Source organism: Phascolarctos cinereus, unplaced genomic scaffold (genome assembly GCF_003287225.1).
Source record: "Phascolarctos cinereus isolate Bilbo 61053 unplaced genomic scaffold, phaCin_HiC Scaffold_2;HRSCAF=192, whole genome shotgun sequence".
Taxonomy (NCBI): domain Eukaryota; kingdom Metazoa; phylum Chordata; class Mammalia; order Diprotodontia; family Phascolarctidae; genus Phascolarctos; species Phascolarctos cinereus.
In genome coordinates, this window is record NW_027555625.1 from 172,106,341 (window position 1) to 172,128,986 (window position 22,646).

General features: G+C 36.2%; 1 protein-coding gene across 1 annotated transcript in view; it reads left to right on the forward strand.

The window, feature by feature from the left end:
• The window catches only part of TMX4 (thioredoxin related transmembrane protein 4), a 95,387-nt gene that overhangs the window by 39,359 nt on the left and 33,382 nt on the right, over positions 1-22,646 (forward strand). The window contains exons 3-5 of the mRNA XM_020985649.2: positions 11,951-11,996; positions 13,308-13,436; positions 17,036-17,081. Of these exons, the coding sequence (XP_020841308.1) occupies positions 11,951-11,996; positions 13,308-13,436; positions 17,036-17,081 (221 nt within the window). The remainder of the gene's footprint in view (positions 1-11,950; positions 11,997-13,307; positions 13,437-17,035; positions 17,082-22,646) is intronic.

Below are 22,646 nucleotides of genomic sequence, written 5' to 3' on the forward strand. Positions count from 1 at the left end.
ACTAAACACTTTAGGTCCTGGACCAGGTAATAAAGCACTCACAGACTTTCAGTATCCTTCATCACACTCTTATGTACATAAGCCTCTTTTCTGATCACAACGTCATTTTTGTAATTGGTGTTGTTAGCATACCTCAGCTTTCCCTCTGGCCAAAACTTGAGCTCCGGGAACCTGTGGCCGAACTTGCCCTTTTGGTGATTTATGTGGGCACAATGTTACTGTGAGAAGGAACCTGGAAAGCATTGGTAAAGAATATAAAGTCTTAGGCAAGAAGATTTTAGAGACATTCATTATGGTTCTATAACTGTTGACCATTCAGTGCAGGGCTTCAGAAGAGAAAAGTGAATTTAGTAGCCACCTCTCTGAAGGAGTTGAGAATTTGGAACATACTCCAGAAGACAAAGGATATAGACTTACATTGAAGAATAATTTACTCAACAAAACTGAATATAGTCCTATGGGGGAAAATAAACCTTTAGTGAAATAAAAGACTTCAAAGCATTCTTGATAAAAAGGCAAGAGCTGTGTAGAATCTTTCAAGTTCCAACTCTGATGTTGAGAAAGTTTAAAAAGGCAAACAAAAAGGAACAATCTTAAGTTACTAAACAAGGATAAACTGCTTACATTGCTATCCTGAGAGAGGAGAATGATGGCACATTGGTGTCTATGGAGAAGTCAGTAGATGAAGTTGATAGTTAGAGATGACTCCAGTCGCATGCTTTCTCACAGCTAATACATTATTAAAATATTTAAATATGTATATCTTTGTATTGCTTGTTGAACTGTTAATAAATTACATAGCCAATAGCATCTCCTTTGTGCATTTGGGAAGAGAATATGGAAAAAACAGGTTTTTCTGATTTATTTATAACTAGAGTAGGACTCAGAGCTAATTTATTAATTAATGAAATATATTATGCATTTCTCTTCATTTATGAGAAAATAACAGAGCATATTCTTTGATTCCCTTAGAATAGAGAACTTAAGATAGCGAACTGATAAGACTATGAGCCAGTAGTGAGGGGGTGAGCTTTGGCGTGGTGGTCAGATAGTTCAAGGACCTGATTCTCACAGAAGCTACGTAAGTAGAGGTGTAACATTTAAAAAGTTCAAGAGGCATAATTTCTGGACAGTTAATCATTTCATTAATCATGCTAACAACAATTAATAAAAGGGGTCAGTGACACTCTCGAATGCCAAAGACTCCCTCATAGAATCTCACTCAGCACTTATGTGCCCTTGGAAAAGTAGGTGATCCTGAGGGTAGCAATCAGCTCTGATTGGTTGACAATTAATGAGAGAATGAATATTGTAATTGGAGGTGGACATAATCTATTGAGGGTCTGAAGTGTGACTCTGATCACTCACTCTTGGTCAAAGACACTTATTTGTACCCATATCACCCACCTGACAAAAGGGGAAAATTCACATTTTTTCCAGACCTGAGTAAAACAGTGGGCCAGAATCCATCAATTCACCTAAACTTCATTTACCTCTTGAACATTTATGAGTTGTCCCTCCCATTCTTAGCCCTGTACTTCAAAGGCTGCCTGAATAACCTGCAGGTCTGATTTCTGAATGAGGAATTAGAAAAGGGGAAAAACTTTGGTCCTAATTCAATAATTAGTTATTAATACAAGAGAAAAATAATAATTTCTCCCTGGAGTGTTCATTGTAAACACTATTATAAGTGCAAAAGCAAGTGTAAGTTGAAGTCCTGGTGGCTGTTACCTACCAACCCCCCAGGACACTCTTCTTTCTTCCTCAGTAAGTTCAGTGGCTGCCTGGCTTATATTCTCTTTCTCCACCCCAAGTCCTGCCCCTCATACTGGGGGACTTCAGCATACATCCTGATACTTCCCCAAATACTCTACTTTCTCAGTTCCTAAATTTATTCATTTCCCATGACCTATACTTCTGCCCTCCCATATATACACATAGATATAATCATACCCTGGATCTTACCATCACCCACAAATATTCTACTTACATGTTCTGAAACTCTGAAATTCCTTAATCTAATCATAATCTTTTATCATTCCATCCTTCCCTCTTCTTTAAAAACCTTAACCATATTCTTCATCTTGTCATCAACTCCAGTTCCTTACCCTCTCAGTTCTCTCCCAGTCCATCACCCTGCACTGGCTATGCTATCTTCTCTTCCCTATTTTGACCTCATGGTGAACCACAGTTAAACTCTGTATTCTTCCTTGTCCCCTTAGCCTATCACTGATCATGTCCCTACCCTTGGATTAATTACTTCTACCATTCCCTGCTTTCCGTCTTATTTACATGCTGCTGAATGAAACTGGAGAAAATTATGAAGCTATACTGTTGTGGTTAACTACAGATTTATGTTACGTGCTCTCAACGGCAAGACAAAATGGCTTTGTCTCCTTAATTGATTTACTCACCACAGCCATTTTTCCAAACCTTTTTTTCTCTCCTGAAATCTCCCCTCATTATTCTTCCCCCAACCCTCTCATCTGAGAGCATTGCCTCATAATTCAAGGAAAAAATTACTCAAATGAAATAATAGAAAGGGACTTAAGAATTGGCAAATATGATTATTAAGCCAGTGTCAATGATTTTCATAAGACTGTGGAAAATAAGAGAGGTGCTGCCAAACTGTGTATAACCAATGTTTCCTTGATTTTGAAAGAAGAGAAATGTTGAGGTCTAGGGGTGCTAGGAACCTTGAAATTTAAGGGCAGAAGACACGGGTCTTGCTTCAAAAGAATATGACTCAAGCCTTCTTTCAGTTAGAGACAAGGTTTATTAAAACATCGGTTGAGGTGGTGGTGGGGGGAATTTTCCAGGGCCTGTACCCCTTCAGAAGGGGAAGTTTGCAAACTGTAAGCTACTGATCTGATGACCATGATTCAAGGCAAAATTCTGGAACACATTATTTGATTTCTGAGTGCTTAAAATACAGAGTATCACCATGAGCTAGCATGTATTCATCAAGAATAAAAACATACCAGACTAACCTAATTTCCTATTTTTTAAAATAAGGTTACTAGATTGGTAGAGCAAAAGATTGTCATAGATATAGTATATCTGGATTTGAAAAAAAATATTTGATCAGTCAGTCAACAAGAATTGATTTAGGGCTAGGCACTGGAAATACAAATACTTGCAGAATACAAATACTCCCTGCCCTCAAGGAGTTTACATTCTAATAGAGAAAACAATATATAAAAGGGAGCTGAAAAGGAGGGGGGGGAAGGGGAGGGGAGTTACCCCACTCAGGGACATGATAGTCCAGTCAGTAATGCATCCCCGAGAGAAATAAAGACATGGTTGGTCTGGACCTCCTTCTTAAATTTGAGGTTTTAGTAGGGCCTAGACAATTAGAAGGTGAAGCCTCAGGGACAAAGGGTACTTTTAAAGTGAGAAGTCATCCAGGGTAGAGTGAGCTTACTGGTAGAAGAGGGTTCAAAGACATAGTTGACAGAGTCCTGTGGAGATAAGTCATGATTGTTGATGTTATCCTTCTGGACAAGATGGAAAGATATAATCTGGATGATAGTAGGTATATATGTAGGTAGATTCAGAAATTATTGAATGCTTGGCCTCAAAGAATGACAATTAGTGGATCATTATCAACCTACAGGGAGATCCCAGTAAAGGGCTCTACTCTTGGCACTATTTTCATTATTATGATAAGTGACTTGATTAAAGGCATAGATGGCATATCTATCAAATTTTTAGTGAAACAAAGCTGAGAGAGGTAGCTAACATACTGGATAGGGATAATTGAGTCATGTCTCATGCCTTAAAGTCAACTGCTCAAGTATAGGAAGGGGGAGGTATGGCTAGATAATTCATGCGAAAAAGGATCTGGGGATTTCAGTGATCCCCAAGCACAACATGAATTAATAATGTAAAATGACCACCAAAAATTACAGTAATCTTAGAAAAGCATTGTGTTCAGAATGGGAGAGGTTATAGTAAATTGCCTATACTGTGATCTGCTTTGGTCTGACCACATCGGAGAATTGTTTACCTTGAGACACCATACATTAAGAAGGATATTGACAAAGTTGAGCATACTGGAGAAATGTTATCAGGATAATGAAGACACTAAAAACCATGGACTACAAGGAATGGTTAAATGAACTAGGAATGTTTAGTCTGGAGAAGAGAAGACCTTGAGGGATGAGGGATGAGGAGAGATTTAATAGCTATCTTCAAACATTTGAAGAGCTGCAGTGTGGTAGAATCAGACTTAATCTGCTCTCAATGCCAGAGAACATAGAGGCAGATTTTAGCTCATTGAAAACTGAAATGGACAGCTTCATTATAGGTCTTCATAGGGTGGGGACTGTTTTTATTTTTGATTTTGCATCCCCAGAGCCTTGCACATAGTAAGTGCTTTATAAAACTTGTTGAATAAATGAATGAATAATGACTTGGAGCTGTTATAAAGATTCGTGTTCTATTAAAGGTTAGACTATAGAGCATCTGGCTTCCTTTACAACAATGAAATTCCTTGGTTTTATATGGTGTGCTGTTACTTCTCTTTTTTCTCTGTTCTCCAAGACAAAAAGTTTACTTTTAGGAAGTGTTTTCAGAATTGAGATTAACTATAACTATATGATTTTTAAAATCATGTTTTAAAAACACAGAAAGTATATAATGGTAAATTAAGAATAATAAGGGAGGAAAATGTCCTAGAGTTTGCATTTCTGTAACAGAGAGCACTGTTGAGTATTTTTTCCCCAAAGGAACTATTTAAATTATGAGAAGAATTAAAAATATTATATCTTTTCTTGTTTTCATGGCATTCAAACATTTTTGCATATCACTCTGGTGAGATGACAATTTCCATGTATTCAGTTTCTTCATGTTCATTGTTAGAGAAGGCTTTAATACCAGGACTCTCTTAATTCAGGTCTGATGTGGGGATAAAGTAGAGCACTAGCAAGTCACAGAAAATTTAACAAAAGTAGGTTTACTTTGCCCTGACACAGCAAGAATATGCAAGAAGGACACGGTGACATTTAGATTCTCTGGGCTTAGAACCCCTCATCTTCATCTGAAAAGGCATCTGGGTCGTCAGAGTAACTAACGCATATGGTAATGCACGTGGCAACTTGTGTGTCCTTCAGAAATCCACCAAGTTCAAGGGACCTAGATCCGCTTGACTGGGGACTTTTTATGCCCTTAGTTGTCTGGGATTCTGGGTCAGGGAAGCAGGGGTCAATTTCAGGATATTTTGGTCTCGTTTTAGGGGAAGATAATCACTGGCTCAGGAGCAAAAGAAGAGGAGTCTTAGCCTACCGCATGTTGGGTATGGTGCGGAAAAAAGCTTTGCTAGGAAGATGCTAGCAATTGTTAGCTCTATCTCATTCATATTTCAGTGTAATTCTTCTACCTTGACTGTACCCTTTGATCTTTTCAACTTTGCCACAGATTTCTCCAAAGAACTATACTGTATCTCCTTAGATTTATATTCATGTATTTGACATCAAGTTACTTCTTTTTCTACAAGTCATAGTCAATCTTTTAAGACATATTTAAAAAATTTTTCATCAACTGCCACAATTGCTGGGAGTTGTATTTATCTTATGAAACTTTGCAGTCAACATTTGTATCCTTACATTTAGCCAGTAGTCATAAAACTATATTGTAAAGGTAGTCTTTTAAACTGTACAGTTATTTGTGAAGATAGGTTAACATGCAACCTTTTGAGACAAATATTAGTGCTTTAAATGGTACCTGGTATATTGACACATGTTTCTTAATGTAATGTAGGAAATGAATTGTGAATATACAAAATTGCATACAATGCTTACCTTACAATGCAAAATTACATACTATATATATATATATATGTATATGCACACACACACACACACACACACAGAGACACACACACTTCCTTTTAAATCCACTAAAGGTGTTTCAGAATAAAATTTTTCAGGCATGAAAAAATACTTTTTTTTATATACATTAGCTTTTCAGTTTAATGAATGCTGATCATCTTTTGCTTCTTTGTAAAGTCAATTACACATAATTGCCTTGGGTAATGATTCAGCTTTTAAAGTGAATGAGAACAGGTGGCATCTCATTGTTGTTAGAAAGCAAAACCTCATTTCAAGATGCAGTTGTCCAGAAGGTCATCTGCTTTGAAGTAAATGGCTTTAAATGTCCCAATTTAAATGTCCTGCAGGTGAGCAGAGGACCTAATTATTAGACAGTAAAGAATAGAGGAAAAGGTAAGAGGAATTAAAAAGTTATCTGTTTACCCTCCTATCTCCTCTAATCAGTCACTGGAATAATCTATATTACTAAGCAGAGAAAACTCCTGGACTGCAGTTGCTTAAGGCAGGTAAGTTACTCCAGTAGATAAAGAAACAGAAAGTGATTCTGTTGGAAAAAATAAACAGGTTTGCTATGTGTTTGTGAAGGACTTAGAAGGGAGGGGAGGGGGCATAGTTAATTAAATCTAGCAGACATATATTAAGAAACTACCATGTGCCAAACACTTATCTAGACTAGGGGGAGGAGGAGTATACAAATTATAAAACAAAACAAAACAAACAAACAAAAAAAAGATCCTTGGCCTGAATCAGTTTCTATTCTACTCAGTTGGAACAGGGATACAAGTGAGTGTATTAGAAAGAAAATTTAGGATGGAGTATCAATAATTGGGAGATTAGGAAAAGCATCTATTATAGTGCAGGTGATACCTGAGCTGAGGCTTGCAGGATTCTCAGAGGCAGGGATGAGGAAGGAATGTGATCCAGGCTGGGGACCAGCTTGTACAAATGCATGGAGGTGGGAAGATTGGGTATTCAGCAAGTAGGGCATGAAATAAATCTAGAAAGATAGAGCTTGATTGTGGGAGCCCTGAAATGCCAAGGGAGCCCTTGAAGGTTTTTGAGTGACATGGTCATACCTAGGATAATTATTTAGGCAGGCATGTGAAGGATACTTTAGAGATGAGAGAAACTGAAAAGAGGGAGGTCAATTAGGAGACTATCATGTAATACAGGCAAGAGGTGAAGAAGCCTTATAGCTGTGTTAGTGGAGAGAAAGTGTTGGATTCAGAAAACTGTAGAGCTTTGAAAAAATGTTGCAGAGAATCAACAAGAAATTTGGTAAGTGACTGGGTGGATTGGAGGGAACTGTGGGAAAGAGGGATCTCTGAGGTTATGACAAAACAGCCCTTAAGAGATCATTGGTAACATGAGAGAAAGCAATTTGAAGGGAGATGGGGTCTAAAGCTAAATTTTTGAGATTAGGCACTTCTCCCAAATTCTATTTTAAGTTTAAAAGTTTTGGCCCACAAATCATGATATTAGCATCAAATACAGTTTAATATGATTTCATGTATACTAGATATTGGCCTTGCTCTTAAGAAATAACTGTAAATTAATATTTTAAAAATGATTTACAGAATAAGAACTCTAGTTTTAAAGCCAGAAAAATTCAGTTGGGGGAAAGGCACTCTGGAATATCACCTGATGGGACAAGGGAAGACAGAGATGCCATGAGCAAGGCTGCTTATGGAGTTTGCCACTGAGGGGGTACAGAGATGCTACCAGATAAGACGTTCCTATTTTAATGAACTATCCTTGCCAAATGCTAAATTCATTTATTTCCAAGTTGTAGATGGAATACAGCTACTATCAGTGTCCTCCACATTTAGGGTCCCTGGAATAAAGCCTGGGTCACCCCGCACTAATTAGAGGTCAGAGTAGAATTTTTTTTTTAAGCATTAGAGGTAAAAGGTACCTTAGAGAGCATGTAATCCAGCCCCTTCATTTACAAATGAAGAAGCATCTCCAAAAAGATTATATGATTTGCCAACATCAGTTATACTTACAGTTCCAAAAAGCCTCTGAGATATAAGTAGAAATATAAAGGCTGTACATGGAGAGAAAGGTCAGTAGGAAGGTAATTGGTTCTTTGAAGAAATATAGCAGAATTCAGCAATGAAAGGATTGATTTGCCATAAGAGGGACTGGAGTGGGGGTGGAGCAAATGTGGAGAAGAAGGAGATTGGATGGAAGGTTATACTTGTTCCCAAGTGTCTTGGATCCTTTCTAAATCCTCAGGTCTCTCAGGAGTGCTGAACATAGGAACTGTCTGGGAACAAATTCCTTAGATGACAGTGCACTGTTCCTGCATCCCCAGCTAGGCAAGGGGCAAAATAGTCAATGCTGCTACTCAATCTACCATACAGGCTTACTCTCTCTCCCTTCTCCCCATAGGTTGTTTGTTCATATTTTGCAATGAGAACGCCCTTTCTCTTTTCCTTGCCAGCACTGTGGTAGTGGTGGTGGCGGTACTAGAGTAGTTTACCCAGACGAGGAATCTCTAAGATTAGAATTATCAGCAAAGGTGCAGCCCAACATTGGTAGAGGGCGTTTCCTCATCTTTGAGTTCCCTGTACCAGTAAGATCACAGTTCCAGTCTTTTATCTGTTTTATTACTACTATTGCAACAGTATTTTTTTATTATTTTAATTGAGCATTATTTAACAGCATTATGGAGTTAAATACACCTTTTGGGTCTTGTTTAGACTGCGATGTTGCTTCTGTAGAAAAATGTGTTTTGAATTTGAAAAAAATTGACATAATGACTTTCAGAACACAACTTGTTCCTAAGTAGACACTGTCTGTGACCAGTTGGAGGCAATTAGTACACAATTTTGCATTCAGACATTCAGGATGTTACTGGCAAATAAGAGTCAAACTTTAGAAAACACCTTCTTTCTGGCCTGACCTTAAGAAAAAGAATATTTGAAACATTTTAGCCTTTTTTGAGTAATGTACTAAAGATACATGAGTATATATTAGCACCGAAAGTAGAGGCAATGCAAAGATTCATCCAAGAGACATTTACTAAGGTTTTTCTATGTGTGATGTACCATGGTAAAATTTGGGAAAAATTAGAATGATAAATATAATAGCATGTCTGTCCTTAATGAGTAGTATGGTAGAGAATAGGGGTCCTTAATCTAGGATCTATAAACTTGAAAAAATGTTAATAACTATGTTCAACATAATTAGTTTCCTTTTTAATCTTTCATATTTTATTTTATGTGTTAAGAAACATAATTCTAGAAGGGGTTTCACCACACTGCCATTGTGTGGAGCGTGATGCAAAAAAAGTAAGGAACTCATAGTCCACAAGTGCTAAGATATGTACAATGGTAGTCTTTTAATATTCTGTGATTTCATTGGTATATCAGGGAAGGGGATCCTGTGGCCTTGAGGCGATGTGTGGCCTTCTAGGTCCTTGGTGTGGCCTTTTGACTGAGTCCAAGTTTTACAGAACAAATCCTTTTGTTAAGGGGATTTGTTGTGTGAAGTTTGGATTCAGTCAGAGGGCCACACTTGAGGACCGTGTGGCCTCTAGGCTGCAGGTTCCCCACCCCTGGCGTAGGTATTCACTATCTTTTCTAGTAAATGCCATAACCTACTCTTGTATTCTCATCTTGGTACTATTTCTTTATATCTTATCCTAAACCTCTGTATACCCAGAGTGATAGAGGTATTTCTCTGGATTCCATTTTGGCTAGAGAGTAGAGCTTGTGATGGGAAAGCAGTGCAAGATAAATCTGGAAAAATAGATTGTAATGAAGTTGTGAAGGACCTTGTCTGTCATGTTCAAGAGTTTGGACCGTATTCAGTAGGCAGTGAAGAACTGCTGAAGGATTTTGAGCAATGTAGTGACATGCAATCACAAAAGCTCAGATTAGGAATGGCCCTCAAAGAGCATCTAATCTAATCCTTACCCAAACAATAATCTCTTCTACAAAAATCCCTAGCAAATGGCAGTTCCAACCTTTGTTTGAAGACTTAAAGTGAGGCATATCCCAGCCGATCACTTTCATTTATAGATAATTCTTAATTATTGAGAAGGCTTTGCTTACATCCAGTCAAAATTTGCTCCTTTGCAACTTCTACCCACTGTTCCTAGCTGTGCTTTTTGAGGCCAAACACAACACATATGTTTCCTTTTCTATATGGTAGCCTCTCAAATACTTGAAGACACTTACCATATTCTATCCCTTACCCCCAAGTCTCCTCTAGGTTAAATATCCCCAGTTCCTTCAACCATTTCCCATATAGCATGATGTCAAGGCCCTTCACAGTACTGATCTTCTCCTATGGATGCACTTCTGCTTATTAATTGATGTCTTTACTAAAATGTAATACCCAGAGCTGAGCAGAACAGATCTAAATACAGCAGTGCTTTACCTTTTTTATTCTGAATACACTGCCATTCTTTTTTTTTTTTTTGGCAAGGCAGTTGGGGTTAAGTGACTTGCCCACAGTCACACAGCTAGTAAGTGTTAGGTATCTGAGGCTGGATTTGAACTCATGTCCTCCTGACTTCAGCGCTGGTGCTCTATCCACTGCGCCACCTAGATGCCCCCCAACACTGCCATTCGTAATGTAACCTAAGATCACCTTATTGTTTTTGGCTGCTATATCATACTATTGACTCATTAATTTTGTAGTCCATTAAAATACCCCGGTTGTTTTTTTTTTCCAGATAAACTACTATGTAGCCATGGTATCTCTATCTTGTTCTCATATCATTGACTCTTTAAAACCAAGTATCTGACTTCTCATTTATTCCTATGCTATTTGTCTTATAGAAGCAGCCCTGTGGTTTGCCCTGCCAAGATGTTTTCATTCTCCTATCATCAAATATGTTAGCCTTTACCCTCATATCTGTGTTATTTGCAAGTTTTGTAAGGCCTTTGCTATAAGAAGATTCACCCCAACCCTAACCTGTCAGCATTGTACAGGTTGGGTAATGGGACTTAATGATCTCATGTTGAAGACTGCAGTAGTTCATTCTCCAGTTAGCTTTCCAGTCTTCTTTCTGGCTTCCCAGACAGTATTCTCCTCCACTTCAGTTTATCCTTTTTGGTACTACCTCATTAGTCTTACACTATTCATACCTTGTCATTCTTCTTTTCAAAAACAATGATGTACCATCACATTTATCACATACTTGCTGACTTCAGTGGTTGTCCCTGTCTCCCACACCCCAGCACTTGCCTGTATTTCCACTGCTAGATCATAACTTGAGTTTAGGGATTGTGTTTTTACAACTATATGTATTCTGTACAGTAATTTATTATTCATCAAAGGCATTCAATAAATATGTTGAATGAATGGATAGCTAAACTAAAAATTCATTTACTTAGTTTATTGTCATTAACAGTATATTTTGGGGGTTTTTGGTGGTATCACTAGAACAAATATCTTCTTCATTCAACCTTCCCCATGTTTTTGTATCTCTGTTACTTGTGCTGTACATATGTTATAAAGGAAATATGAGCAATGATCTAAATTGTTTATCTCCTTATATAGTGTTTCTCCTTATGTAGGAGATACGGATCAATGGAAAAGTGCAATGGATTAGAGAAAAATAATAAGTTTCAGTGTTGCAACAGTTTACCTTAAAAAGTACCTTTCTGTTTTTAGTCGCTGTTGAAAGCATAAGGAACATTGGGTTTGGAGACTTACATGATCTATATAACATTACCTAAATCACAAAGTTGTTGTGAGGTTCAAATGAGATAACACAAAGCACTTTGTAAACTATAAATATCAGCTATTAGAATAAGAATATTGAATTAGTAGTATCATTGACATAGTATCTAACTAGTCCTGGGATCACTAGTGATCAGCAGTTAAATATATGCCAAGTCATGAACATAAGAAATTTTAATAGTAGTGTGTAATAGTAGTAGAAAGAAAAAGTGGTTTGTAAATGGCTATACATAGAATTAAATCATGTGCCTTACCACTGTAATGCTAATGGACATGAAAAGACCATCATGATTTTGATGTATATACAATTTGAAAAAATGCTTAATTTTTATTATTTGTTTTTAGAACTGAAAACTAAATGATTCAGATACTGTCCTACTAAGTATGACTTTTCATGTGGTTTCTTTTATTTTCCTTAGGTTTGAGTGGCCGATTCTTTGTCACTACACTTCCAACTATTTTCCAGTAAGTTTACGTATCAAGTGAAGAACAAAACTATTCACTTCCCAGTATAAACAGAAATCACTTAATAAAATGTCAACAACAAATCCTAATGTGTCTCCTATAACTACCTTTTTTTGAGCTTTGTGCTGTCCCACTCTGGATTTGTACAGTTTGACAGTTTCTTCATTGTTTTATTCCATGTAAAGGTTGATTTAAGAGTTCACAGCTTTCTAACACCCATTTTAGATCACAAACTTTGACTTTTAATATCATTTCTCAGGACTTGATATGATATCCTTGACCAGTACACCTTACTGAAAAATAGTAAGAACCCATTATGCAATGAATCATAGGCTTATAGGCTATAGAAGGTCCTCTAATTTATTCCCCTGCCATCATATTAAATATGCTAAAAAGCCCAGAGACATTAGTTTCTCCCTATTCCCTATTCCTCCTTAAGAAAAAAGGAATTCATGGGACTGTATCAGCTCATTCCAGTAATCATTGCTGGGCAGATTCTGAAGCAGCAATTCACTACACCATTTAATAATGACAACTGGTACAGGATTTGTTGTATGGACTTTAAAAACACTTAAAGTCAGCGTAGCTCACAAGTTTTCCTTTGTTTTTCATTTTCAGATACATTATTTAGGTGAGAACATATTTCCTTTTGGCTATAATTCTCAAATCTGGGCCAGTTAGTTGGCAAAAGATATAATTTTAGAAATGTGAAAATTGAGGATATAAATACCATCAATCAAAACAATTAAAAATATGTTTGTATACATATATGTAGGTGTATATATGTATGTATGTATGTATGTATGTATACACACACACACACACACACACATATATACCTTAAAATAATTTCAAATAATTTGTAATAGATTTAATTAGATAAAATAATGATTAACTTATAAAAATTCCAGTGTAAGCTTTCTTTATTTAAAAATCTGGAAACTTTCATTTTAACTAGATAACAAGATTATAGGTACTTTTAAGTTTATAATTTTGAGTATGGTAATTATCTCTTTGAATATTTTTTCTTATTCTATAGTTCACAGATGGATCTACTAAATTATCCTTTAGGTTCAGAACTGTGTATGTGTGTATATGTACATATGATATACATATATACATACTTAAAAATGTATGTGTGAATATGTTTTAAATCTTTGAATCTCCAACTGTAGTCTCAGTGTCTCATGTGTAGTCAGGACTAAGTAAAATTTTATTTAATAGAATTGAAATGAAAGCAAAATTCATTTGATTTTATGATATCCAGTACTTGTACTATTAATGGATGTTTATTTTTTGTCACCCTTGTAGTGCAAAGGATGGAATATTTCGCCGATACCGTGGCCCAGGGATCTCCAAAGACCTTCAGGATTACATCTTACACAAGAAGTGGAAAGCAGTTGAGCCTGTGGCTGGATGGAAATCCCCATCTTCTATAACGTAAGCCATGGCTTGCTTTTACTGAAAGAGATGATTATAAATTCACATAAGAGATATATTGGGAACCAAATTCACAACTTTTTAGGCTCCAAAATTCAGAATTTCCTGTTTATACAGCACAAGCAGAGCATAGACAGCAAACAATGCTCCATGCTGCTTCTGAAACAAGTGTATGTATACTGCAGCTACCTTTCAGATTCCTATTTGGCCTTCCTGTGGAGACACTTTGAAGAGTAACAAATGTTTATGCATATTTTAGATAGTGACTATGCTGATTTAATGTAACACGGAATTTATAAATCTTGCACTAAGTTGTACTAACATTACCTCCTTCATACAAAACATGGATTTGTGTACCATTTTCAGTTTCTTTTACCTTTGAATTAATTGGAAACATGAAATCAATTAAAATATGTAATGTATCTTTTTTGTTCCGTAGATAGTCTTTGGAGCAGTTGATAGAGAGTTTAAGACATCTAGGGAGATAGTAAATAGAGTGCCAGACTTGGAATCAGGAATTCCTGAGTTCAAATCATGCTTTAGATTCTTACTAGCTGTGTGAATCTGGGCAAACTACTTGAACTTTCTCAGTCTCAGTTTCCTCATATATAAAATGAGGATAATCATGAGATTCTTTATGTAAAATGCTTTGCAAATGAAGTGCCATATAAGTTCTTATTATCATTATCACATTCATTTTATTATTATTATCACACTTATAACCGTTACTTTTACTACTACTACTACCACTACTACTATTACTATTACTACTACTACTGCTACTACTACTACTACTACTACTACTACTACTACTACTACTACTACTACTACTACTACTGCTACTACTACTACTACTACTACTGATATCAAGGCACAAGGGGAAAAATAAAATTAGTAGCCTCTTTAAGGGCTGCCAGAGGTTCAAGCAGTGATTGTCAATAGCTTCATGCCTCAACCAAGGCCATGTAACAATCAGTGAGGTTGGTATATTTCCTGGTCTAAGAGTCAGAAAAGAGCTTTGTAGTTAATTTTAGCTATCTACAGCAAAATTATTCTGTTGAAGTCCTCTGGTCCCTTGCCATGATTTGGAGGTGACCCTGCCTTTTCAAAGACTTTATAATGGAGCATAAACTTTGACAGGTCCTTAGAAAACTGAAACATCTTCAAAAATGGCCCCATTCTGTCTGTTGTATGTGCATCAGCCTAAATCTTAAAAGCCTCATCACCAAGTTGGCCACAGGGTAATAAAGTGTTCAGTTATAGCAACTGTACCTATTAAGTTCATAATTCATGGATTTAGTACTAGAAAGGATCTGAAAAGTGTCTAGTTTATGTCATACATCTTGCAGTTGAAATAATTGAGGCCCAGAGAAGTCAAGTTACTTGGCTGGCATTACAAGGGAAGGAAATTGAACATTTGGAATTCAAATTCAGATGCGTTGACTCTAAGTCTTCCACCATACTGTTTGGGAGAAGGAGTATTCAAACCATATAGAGTACTCAAGTATAAGGAATCAGTTTTTTCTGTGACAGGTTATACCAGTGCTGAATATATCCTTACTAAAATTGAAATAAATCCTGAATAAATTAACCAGTAGCTAGCTTTTGATATTTTCTGTACATGATACATTTTAATTTGTTTGAATAGAGCTAATATATAATAATCATTGAGGTCATGAAGATTGGGACATGACTGAACAACATGTTAATCATAGTGTAGGAAATACCCAGATTTATGTTTTTCTTTAGTATGCTGTAAACTTTCTTCTTTGTGCCTAGAGAAAAATTTCATAAAGAGTTTTGTAACTCTCTTTACTAATGGTATACAATATAAGTAGTATCATTTTACACATTTAGCAGTTTTATTTGCAAAATATTTGACATCAAATGTCTTATTAGTTCTTGAGTATATCTGCTAAGCAGTTTGCCTAACGTTAGAATTGATAGTGTTAACCCCAATTTACACACGGGGACAGTGAGGCTCAGACAGCAGAAGTGGCTAAACCAAGATCACACAATTAGACTATACCTAGTTTTGTGGGGGCAAGGGAGGAGAAAGCAAAAACCCATTTCAAAACTGAAACTCACTCATGTTTTTTTATGTTTTTTGTCCTGACCTGTGGCCTCACTGGTTTGAAACTCTCTCCCCTGATACAGGTTGGCAACTCATCTATAATGTTTGGACTTAGAGAGTTAACTAGGGAGTTCAGAAGTTAAATGACTTTCTCCTGGTCATTTAACTACAATAGTTAAACTAGAATAAGTCATTGACTTGAATCCAAACCTTCCTGCTTCCCAGGATAGCTTTTTATCTACTTAAAACATCCTTTCTGATACTTATTTTATAGACTCTTTATTTTATGGTAAGAGTTACAAACAAGTGACATACTTTGACTCATGGGCTAATTAAATTCATTAAATATGGGAAGTACTTTATAATGGGCCTTTGATGTTTGAGCTAAGGTTTTATTTTTCAACTTTATAGTATATTCTTGCTCAAAGAATCCTTGCTCAAGGATCTAAGACATCTCCAAAGGTCTCATGATGGAAAATGCTATCCACATCCATAGAAAGAACTATGGAGTTTGATTGCAGATCGAAGCATACTATTTGCTATTTTTCTTCTTCTGTTTTGTTTTGTTTTCTCTTTCTTGTGGTTCTTCCTATTGGTTCTAATTCTTCCTTATAACATCACTAATGTGAAAATATGCTCAATGGGAATGTATATGTATAGCCTATATCAGATTGCGCACCGTCTTTGGGAGGAGGTGGGGAGAAAGGGGGAGAAAAATTTAAACTCAAAAGCTTATGGAAGTGATTGTTGATAAATCAAAATAAATTCATAAAAAAAGGAATCCTTGCCCAGCACATAGGTGCCATATAAATACATATTCCACCCCAGCTCCCTGCTAAGTTATAATATTTTTGCAGAAAAAAGTATAAATAACAATTTAAATTGGAAATTGGCTTAGGTTTGAAAACTGAGATGGGTTTACATATTCAAGACATTAGGAGATATCTTCTCAAGTTGGCATTACCAATATAAAATTGGCAGTGAGGTGGCATAGTGGATAAAGCTTCAGAGTCTGATTTGGGAAGGCTTGAATTCAAATCCTGCCTTGGATGCTTACTAGCCAAGTGACTCTGGGCAAGTCACTTCATCTCTCTTATCCTCAATTTCTTCTTCTGTAAAATGGGAATAATAATAGTATTTACCTCACAGAGTTGTTGTAAGTCCCAAATGACACAATATATTTGAAAATGTTAGTTATTATTATTATAACTTTCACTCAAGCAACCTCCTTTCTAGTCCTTCCTAATGAGAAAAAAGATAAGTGGTGAGATGGTAGGAAGATAGTTTTTCACATGATGTGTATAATATCATGAGATGCTTTGACTGTGTGAATGGGAGGTAGCTATGTATTAGGACCCAGACAGTAATGTTTGTTTAGATCCTGCTACTTTGTTTAGAGGATAGCCAGAGGAAAAAGGATATTAGAATCATTTTTTAACTGACTCTGTAGCATTCATCAAGTTTTGTGTCTTTTTATCATATTGCATATAGTTACTAATTTCTCTGCTTTAATTTTAATTTTTAGAATGTCTGGAATGGCTGGTCTTTTCAGCTTATCGGGCTGGATACGGGTGAGTAGCTTTTAGTAATTCCATTGCAAGAGTGCTTACTTAACATTTATTTCAAAGAAGTGAGTGAAAAGTCAATTTGCTAACCTGTGAAAATAAACATTTGACAAATGTGTACACTATTTAAGTTTTCTCTTATCACAACTGATTCCATGACCTTGGTAGGAGTTTGTATGTCCTTGTATAGTAAAGGCAAAGATTGAGCAGGACCAGTAGGTAGTTTGTCAAAATCACTTTTCTGTAAGGTGGATGCTAATCAAAGCAAAGGGTTTTATGTTGTTTTAATTCTGTTGTTTTTTTTTTTCAGTTCTAATCCCCCTGCTGATCAGAGTGTTAGGGCCTGAAAGTAATTCAAAATGGATTTTATTGAGTAGTTTCAGAGGTTATTATCCAGCTTTGGCTATTGATTTACTGTGTAATCTCTAGAAAGTGACTTAACTCCTCAGTGTCTCGGTTTCTTTATTATCAAATTAGAGAGATCAAATATAAATGATTTGGCAGGACTGCTGTAAAATCGGGTAAATCTCTGAAAAACATTTTTAATATCTTCTGAAAATAAGATATTTTCATAAAAAGAGTCTCAGCATGTATTAGGTTGTTTGACTTTATTTTAATGCAACATTTGGAATATTATCTTAGCTTAGGTTTTATTCTGCATCTCATTCCTCATTATTTTTCAGACCTTTGTCAGACATCCATGCAGAATATCAATGAGATTTCCCATCTGTATCAGTGGGGACAGTGTGTTTTTTTTTCTCTGTCTGAATGTTCAGCAACCTTGTTATGATAGAGATGATAATTTAGTAAAATTAGTCTTAGCCCTTACTTATTTTCAAATATCTGTCCTCTTTTCTGTGCATTCTTTATTTCCTGCACATGTGCACATATGTAATCAAGGAAATACAGCATGTGTTAGTCATAGCAAAACCTGCTGTCTAAGCTTAATAAAGCCAGATTGCTGTTTCTAATATCTCCTTTGGATCAAAGATTATGGTATTTTCCGGGGCTCATCTGTACGTTATTTTTAGACAATTTACAGTACTATTCTAACTATGAGTCTCCATCCTTTAGCATTTTGATTTTTAAATATCTAAAAATATATATTTGTATTTGTTTATGAATATGTATAATTTATGGCTTCTCCTTTCCGTTTTCCTCACTCTCTTCCTGTACATTTTGTGAACGATTGACAAGGTAGGGTTTTTTTTCTTTTAATGCAGCTTTTTGGTCCTGTTTAATTTACTTTCCTTCTTTATGTTGGGAAGCTCTTGGATGACAGATTGAGATTTCCTGGAAAATCTCATATATTAAAAAGAAATGTCATTCTTTAAGAAAAGGTAGCAAGGTATAGTGTAGTGTAATCCCAGTAAATTTTCCCTTTACCCTTTCTGACACTGCCTCCTCCTCACCCAAGGGACTGTATTGGTTCTTTTGCCTCAACTCTACTTACAATAGACCTCTAATAACGAGGTCAGAGCCTCAAATGGAGGACTTGAACTGCTGTCTTCTGGCATCTAGAGCAGAATTCCCTTCCTCTCAAGTATACAGACACTCAAGTGGAGCCCCCAGTCTGGTGGGAGCATATCACCTTGAGTTCAAAATGGGAGGCTTTTGATCAGATGAAGGTGGATCTTTGCCTGAAAGAGGTCAGAGCATCTCTTAATGGGCTGAGGCCCCTTTAGAGCCCCGAAGGTTCTGGCCTTTAAACAATCTGCCTGCCTGAGAATTTAGAATTTGGAAGGCTAGACATCTTTGTGGTGCAGTGGATAAAGTGCTGAGCCTGTCAGTCTCAAATACTTGACTAGATACTTACTAGCTCTATGACTCTGGGCAGTCACTTAACCTCTCTAGTCCTCAGTTTCCTCATAAATAAAATGGGAGTAATAATAGCACCTACCTCATAAGATTATTGTAAGGATCAAGTGAGATAATATAAATAAAGTACTTTTCAAATCTTAATGTACTATATAAATGTTATTGTTATTATTTCAAATCAGACCTCAGATGCTTATTAACTGTGTGACTCTGGGCAAGACACTTAACCCTGTTTGCTTCAGTTTCCTCATCTGTAAAATGAGCTGGAGAAGGAAATGTCAAACCACTCTATTATCTATGCCAAGAAGACGCGAAATGAGATCACAGAGAGTCAGACATGACTGAACCACTGAACAACAAATTGTTATTATCATTGTTGTTGTTGTTGTTGTTGTTATTATCTTGGTTAGGGTTTTCCTTCAAGCTGAGTTTGCCCTGTTACTCTGATCGTACTTGACCCTGGCCTGCCTGGCCTTGTCTCTTGCCCAGTCTATTATAATCATTCATCTTCACCTTGAACTTTCTGGTATGTCCCCTTAGCTGGCCACCTGTTGTGATCTTATACTGTGTTGATTTTGAATTTCTAGACTCTCTCCTGCCCACCCCTCTACTCCTTTAAATCATACTGACATTAGTCTTCTTGATACAACCTTTTTAGTCCCAAAATGTCAGATTGTATAAGCTTTCTCCTCCCCCTACTCTTTCTCCCAACCAGTGTTCCTGGCTTGTCTTGCCATAGAACCTAATTATCTAATCTAGATTACATCCTGGAAAAAATTCCCTGGACTAGGAGGCAGTAGATCTGGATCCTAGTGCCTGTACTGCCACTAGAGTATGGACAAGTGATTTCACCCATTTGTGCCTCACTTTATTTATAAAATAGGCAGGTTGTACTGCATTATTTTTTAAGAGTTTTCCATCTCTGAAATACTGTTTTTCTGTCTGAGGCCTGCCACATTCTTATCCATGCATACTCTAAGATTCAGAAAGGATCTGTATTTACATCCGTGCAGGAAAATTTCACTTCTTCCACCAACATCAAGCAACTACCCATGACTTACCCACTAAATCCTAGGAAGTTGCCTGAGGCTCATAGAAGTCGTAGTCACATAGCTAGAAGTAGGATCAGAGCCCAGGTTTTCCTTCCTCTAAGCCTAACACTCTCCACTCTACCATGATGACTCCATTCATGTATGTTCTTATGTTTAATATTAATTTATATATCTATTGCTACAGATATCCTCCTTTTACTGAAGTGGAGACTGAAGCTTCAGGAGGTTATTTGCCCAGAGTTATTTGCCTTGAATTTTCATTCTGCCCCACATATGTAGTGGTTTACCATTTTTTTCCTATTATTGCATCTTCTTTACTAGTAGTCTATAATTCTACAGATAGACATTATCATTTCTTAGGTACTTATTAAAAATCTTTATCTTTACCTGTTGGTTAGGCAACATGGAATGTTTTCTTCTAAAGAATTTTTTTTAAATTAAAGATTGAGCTGGAGTTGTCCACCGGTTGGGAAACATCTGCTTTGTTGCCTCAGATTGGTGTTAGTATATATATATTTTTAAGGATAATTGTATTATGTTTTGGCGATATGTATTGTTGGTGACCCAGTTAAAGAGACTGTCTCATTTCGCTTAAACATTAGTATTGTCTTTGAATGGGGGCCATCACATACTAAATCTTAGCCATACAGATGTATCATATCCATGGAAGACCATGTTTTATGGTTACATGCTTCTCTTTTGACTAAAATGAAAGGGAGATTTGTTGTCTTAAATTTTTTTCATGGTAAAAATTAAAGGTTTTACCTTTAATTAAAATTATAGGCTGTAGGAAAATAGATAATCAAAATGTGTGTGTGGTGTGTGTGTGTATTTCCAGGGGGGTACCCAAACTTCTACTTTTATCCTACATTATAGACCAGGGGTAGGGAGCCTGTGGCCTTAAGGCCACATATGGCCCTCTAGATCCTCAAGTGCACTGAATCCAAACTTCACAGGACAAATCCCCTCAATAAAAGGATTTGTTTTGTAAAACTTGGATTCAGCCCAAGAACCTAGAAGCCACATGTGGCCTCGAGCCAGAGGTTCACCACCCCTGTTATAGACCATAGTACAAAGATGCCAGGTCACAAGAAACCTCATATCTCATCCCTAGACTGGAAGGTTTCAGAGGTCAGAAGGTCTAAGAGTATGTAACTGAAACTGTAGTGTGACTTCAGAGTCCCAGAGCCTCTAAGCGCCATTTTTTGGTCATTGGGTAAAGATTACAGGAGTGAAACATAGGTAGACCTACAGTCACACTGGGGATTTTTTTTTCCACTGCTGATTTATATTCTGAGAAATTCACAAATAGAGTGTCATGGGGACTTCCATTCTATTTTTGATAAGAACAAGAACAAGAATTCAGTCTGGATTGCCCCATAAGTCTATAAATTAGAGTAGAACACCAGGGTAAGTTTTGAAACCAACACTCCTCTAGAAATAAAAGGTGCCCTGTAGATTATCTAGCCTAGCCATGTCAATGTATAGCTGTGGATCCATCAGCACATGTTGAGAAATTTTTATTATCATGCTTAAAGTAGAAACTCTTAGAAAAGCTGTGAAGTAGAATTAGATTCCTCCAGACTTGAGGTTTGAACCCACTATAATTGCTGAGTCTGTAAAGATGAGAGGTGGGATTTGGAATTATGCTTTTGTTAAAAAGTGACTAAAATGTCCATTCTCATGTATATCAAAATACTCATTGTAGTACCTTTTGTAGTAACCCCCCCCAATTTGAAAGTAAAATAGATGCCCATTGTTTGAGGAGTGACTACACAAATTGCAGTTTGTGAATATAATGGAACTCAAGAAGTAATGAATATGAAGAATTAAGAAATATGTAGGAAGATTTATTTGAACTGATGCAAAAATGGAGTAAGCAGAACTGATAAATCAATATAATGCAGTAACTATTACAATATACAATGGAAACCAAGCAAGCAAGCATTATTGTATCTATATACTCTATAATAAATATCTATCTATATATTATATCTATAAAAAGAATAATAAAATGAAACTTAAGGCTGTGGAAAAAAGAGAGGAAGTAAAGTACTTTACAGATTGTAAAGGTTTGTACACACACACACACACACACACCACACACACACACACACACACACACACACCCCGTCAGCTATTACTAGGCTCCAGGCATTTCTTCTCATTTGTCACTACAGAAAAATTAAATATCAGTTCTATTTTATTGTTATATTGATTGCCCCCTCTTACATCTATAATTATTCATTGTAAATTAAATTATGGTTGAACTCATGGATGCCTTGAGATAAATACAGTAAAATCATGTTACCTTTCTTTCTAAAGAATATGCGGTATATTAATCTTATCATATCCTTCTCCCAAAAGCTTTTGTCCGAGGAATTTTTACAATTTGGTCATAGCTTTATTAAAGTTAAATATCACTGTGACATAATGGAGTTATATGTATGTTTTGTTAAGTATACTTTCTTGATTTTCCTTGGCAAACACCTAAATTATATAAATGAATAGGAAAACCGTATTGCTTATTTAGTTAATTTGATACAACCTGGAAAAAAAGTGTTAGAAATGGGATTCTTGTTGAAATTTGTAAATAGCTAGTGAGTAGCTTTAAAGCAACTACAGTTATTGCCAAAAGCAAGAAGAAACTTAACAGTAACAGATGACCGCAAACTAAGACAGATAATCATGTAAGGAAAGG